Genomic DNA, 4,342 nt, shown 5'->3' on the forward strand with positions numbered 1-4,342 from the left:
GGCCATAGAAAGCCCCAGTGTGGTTACTCAACACCAGTAACCCCCTACTCCAGGCCAACCTTAGCTGCATAGTGAATCCGTACATCAAAGGCCAAGCCAAGTAGATAGTGGTGGCGCATGTCTTTAATCCTAGCACTCAAGAGGCAAATACATCTTTGTGAATTCAAAGCCAGCCTGGTCTACAGAGCTACTCCCAGGACTGACTACACAAAGAAACTACTCAAGAAAGAAAGAAAGAAAGAAAGAAAGAAAGAAAGAAAGAAAGAAAGAAAGAAAGAAAGAAAGAAAGAAAGAGAGAGGGAGAGGAAGGAAGGAAGGAAGGAAGGAAGGAAGGAAGGAAGGAAGGAAGGAGAGAGAGAGAAAAACCCAAGCCAAGTGTAATGGTGCATGCCTATAATCTCAAGACATGGGAGGCTGAGGCACATCTCAACTGCATATAATCATCTTTTTAAAAAATAAAAGACTAGAGGGGCTGGAGAGATGGCTCAGTGGTTAAGAGCACCGACTGCTCTTCCAAAGGTCCTGAGTTCAAATCCCAGCACCCACATGGTGGCTCACAACCATCCGTAATGAGATCTGACGCCCTCTTCTGGTGCATCTGAAGACAGCTACAGTGTACTTAGATATAATAATAAATAAATCTTTAAAAAAAAAAAAGACTAGGACTTTGCCACAATTGGCAATTGATGGCAGCAGTCAGCTGAGCTGGAAATGGAAGCAGAATCCAGGCTGAAATGATGACACACCTGTCTCCATGACCCTTAGCTTGGAGAATCTGGAAAGAAAGAGCTCAAGAAATGTCAAATTTGTCCTGGCGTTATAATGCCATGCAGCGCTTATTCTAGGCAATTCCCTGCCTTTATAGCCCCAAGATTGCTACAGGGGTCTAGAGAGCCCACTTCAGAGCTGTTTCCATTTCCAGGCTTGCTAAGGGTACACGTTCTCTGCAGTGCACTTCCTCCATTACAGACAGGAGAATATCATGTACACAGGGTGCACTTTATCCCATTACAAACGGGAGAATACCGTGTACACAGGCTTCCTTTCTCATTTTCATACTACCTTTACTTATATGTATATGCCTGAGAGTCTGTATATGAAGCGTGTGCCTGTGCGTGTACGTGTGCGTGTGTATGTATGTGTGTGTGTATACACTTGCCCTCAGAGGCCAGGTGTTGAATCCCCTGGCGCTGGAGTTATAGGCAGCTGTGAACTCCCCTTTGTGGATGCTGGAAGCCAAACCCAGGTCCTCTGCAAAAACAAAAGGTGGCCTTAACTGCTGAGCTCTCTTTCCAGGCCCAAGGCTTCCTTTCCTGCCCAGGTGCCACTTAGCCACAGAGTAGCAGTGTTGTAGACAGACACATTCATTCCTCCTACACTGCCCACCCCTTAAACCAACTGGGGAACCCTTAGGATGAAGCCCTGGAGCTGATGATGTTAATTTGCACAAGTTCTCAACAAGTTTGGCCGTATGTAGCAAGGCCAAAACCATATTCATGCTTTTTGACCCAAACAACCCCATTTCTGGGAATCTGTCCTGAGCACATTCTACAAATGATTGATGAGGGACTGTGTAGTAATATAAAATATTTATGATATAATGATTAAGAAGTCTGGAAGAATTGAGCAAGAGGCTAGCCAGATGTGATAGCAGTATCAGAACAACAGATTTATTGAAGTTTTTTTTTTTTTTCCCCAAAAAACTGTATTTTGTTTCTGAGGCAGAATTGTTCTAGGTAGCCCTGGCTGTTCCAGAACTCTCTATGTAGACCATGCTGAGACCTGGAATTCACAAGAAATGGGCCTGCCACTGCCCGGCTCCTTTCCCAAACGGTCTGTATGAGGAGACCGACTTTTACCCTCAGATGACCGATCAGAATTTAACAGTCAGGAGCACAGAAATAGCACAGTCACTTGGAAAAGCAACATGTTTCCCAATGTTGTACATAAATTATGTCATCACAAATACAATTATCAGACAGGCTGGGCAATACAGGACTGTTATAGTCGCTTAACTTGACAGACACAACCAGGATAAGGAGTTGAAGGCCAAGCTGAGCTACTTAAGACCACGTCTCACAAAAAAAAAAAAAAAATTAAAATTAAAATTTAAAAATACAATACACAAACTGAATGTTAATAAGAACCACAAAGAAAAAAAGCAATTATCCGCCAAGGCTTCCAAAAGTTTGGACTGACTGATTCAAGTTCAGGCTTAAAAGTTATCTGCCAAGACAAAGGGGCCCCAACATGTACAAAGGCAAGAACATGTGAACTTAGGAAATTATTGAGGGCAATTCGGGACTGGAAGGCAACTGAGTGGGTGTGAGGCACTTAGAGGGAAAAAAAGCTTTAGTTGGATGGTGCAGGGCTTTGGGCTTTGGAGCAGCCGTGGGATTTGCATTTTAGAGCTGAGTCTGGCCTGCATGGAAAGAGTGGAAAGGAGGTCCTTGGGGTTGCGCTGGGTCGGGAAGAAAGGGTGGCCCGAAGGGGACCAGCAGACTCCCTTTCTCAACATCCTGACTTACACTTGGCCAACGACTAGCGCCTCCAGGATCACCCTCCCTTCTCCTCCCCTTAGGGCCCCGCGGGCGGGCTGGAGAGTCCGGGAGGCGAGGCAAAGGGGTGGCCCTGCCTGGGTGGTCTCCTGCCCCGCCCCCTGCGGCGCCGTTACCTAGCAACGGATCCGGCTGCAAGGCTGCGGGTAATTTGCCGCCCCCTTAGCCAATGGGAGGGCGTCACCCCGGCCCGCTCCTTTTTTCTGAGCCTCCTGGTACTTCCCGAGATCCACAGTCGCCACCTTTAGCTGTGAGGTGCTTCGCAGCCAGTCGGGTTCACTCACACGCGGAGCCCACTTTGGACCACAGCCCACAGATCTAGCGGGGCTTGGGGCCACCACCCCGCACCGCCGCTGCGGGCTGCTCCTGTGCATCTTTACGCGCGTCTCACCCAGGACCGTATGGCCGTTCACGGCAGCTAGGAATCCTCAGGTGAAGCCGGGCGGCACAAGGCGCCAAGCTAGCCTATGGCAGCGCTCAGATAACGCAGGTTGGGGGCGCTCGCGCCCCCCATCCTCACCAGCATGGTTCGGCCACTGTCACTTGGAGAGCTACCTCCCAGCTACACACCTCCAGCTCGGTCCTCCGCACCTCATGTGAGTAGAGGGGCTGCGTCTGTAACTTAAACGTCGCTTGAACATCTGTAGGGCTAGAAGTCAAGTGTTACTGGATCTGTGTTTGAAGACAAGCGAGAGCCAGCAAGTGATTTGTTAGTTTATTTCCTATTATCTGGTCAGTGAAAATAGTTATGTCTGTGGGTTCACCTCTGCCTAGCTGACGAGTGTGTGTGTTCGCGACTCATAACCTTCCAAAAATGGGCATTCTCAGGTGTGCTTATGGAAAAGGCACAGGGAAAGAGAGTTAAATCTTCCACATTTGAAACCTTTATCTGTAGCTGTTTCCTCCCCTGCATCCAGAAGTCAGGAAACTGGGACTTGACCGGGAGAAAAGGAAAGGCTCCTCCATTGTTGTGCTGACAGCTGGCTGACCCTCCTTCTCTCTCTATCCCAGATCCTAGCTGGGAGCCTGCAGGCTCCTCTCTGGCTTCGAGCTTACTTCCAAGGTCTACTCTTCTCCCTGGGGTGCAGGATCCAGAAACACTGCGGCAAAATACTCTTCCTGGGACTGGTGGCCTTTGGGGCTCTGGCACTGGGTCTCCGAGTGGCTGTAATTGAGACAGACCTAGAGCAGCTCTGGGTAGAAGGTGAGTTACTGGCTCTGGCCATAGCTGCTTTGATCAAGGATGGAGAGGGGCATCTCCCGTTCAGAGCCTGTGTATCTGGGTGTGTTGCAGAAAGCCTACCTCTCTCCCAATCTCCCTCAGTGCTATGGATGAAGCCCAGGGCACTGTGCACGCTAGGCAAGTCTTTACCATCAACTGTCTCACACCTATCTCTCTCACCCATAAATGGACAACTCTAGATGGTAGCCTCTTATGTATAAGCTTGTGGAATATTCATCTTTGATTATGTGTCTGTTTATTTAGCATTTATAGCTAGGTTCTTTTAACTGTACATCAGAGTTTACAAATGGAACAAGGTGAATTTTTCAATAGCCAAGGGAAGTAAAATGTGTGTGGGGGTAAGTTCCATACAAAACAAAGCCAAGTGGTATTGTGTTGTATAAGAGAAGGCAGGGAGAGAGGGCTCTGACCCGAAAACTCAGATTAGCACTGTGATTCTAACTACTCAAGGGGCTGAGGCAAGAGAATTACTTTCAGTCTAAGAATTTAACAATAGCCTGTGTCAGAGAGTGTGTGTGTGTGTGTGAGAGAGAGAGAGAGA

At 48.1% G+C, this 4,342-nt stretch overlaps 1 protein-coding gene across 1 annotated transcript in view; it reads left to right on the forward strand.

Annotated features, from left to right (window-relative positions):
* Positions 1-2,858: 2,858 nt before the first annotated feature.
* Ptch2 (patched 2) overlaps positions 2,859-4,342 on the forward strand; it is a 20,527-nt gene continuing 19,043 nt past the window's right edge. Inside the window, 2 exon segments of the mRNA XM_021160255.2 lie at positions 2,859-3,154; positions 3,570-3,762. Coding sequence (XP_021015914.2) covers positions 3,083-3,154; positions 3,570-3,762 — 265 coding nt within the window. The 5' untranslated portion in view covers positions 2,859-3,082.

Source organism: Mus caroli, chromosome 4 (genome assembly GCF_900094665.2).
Source record: "Mus caroli chromosome 4, CAROLI_EIJ_v1.1, whole genome shotgun sequence".
In the NCBI taxonomy this organism is placed as follows: domain Eukaryota; kingdom Metazoa; phylum Chordata; class Mammalia; order Rodentia; family Muridae; genus Mus; species Mus caroli.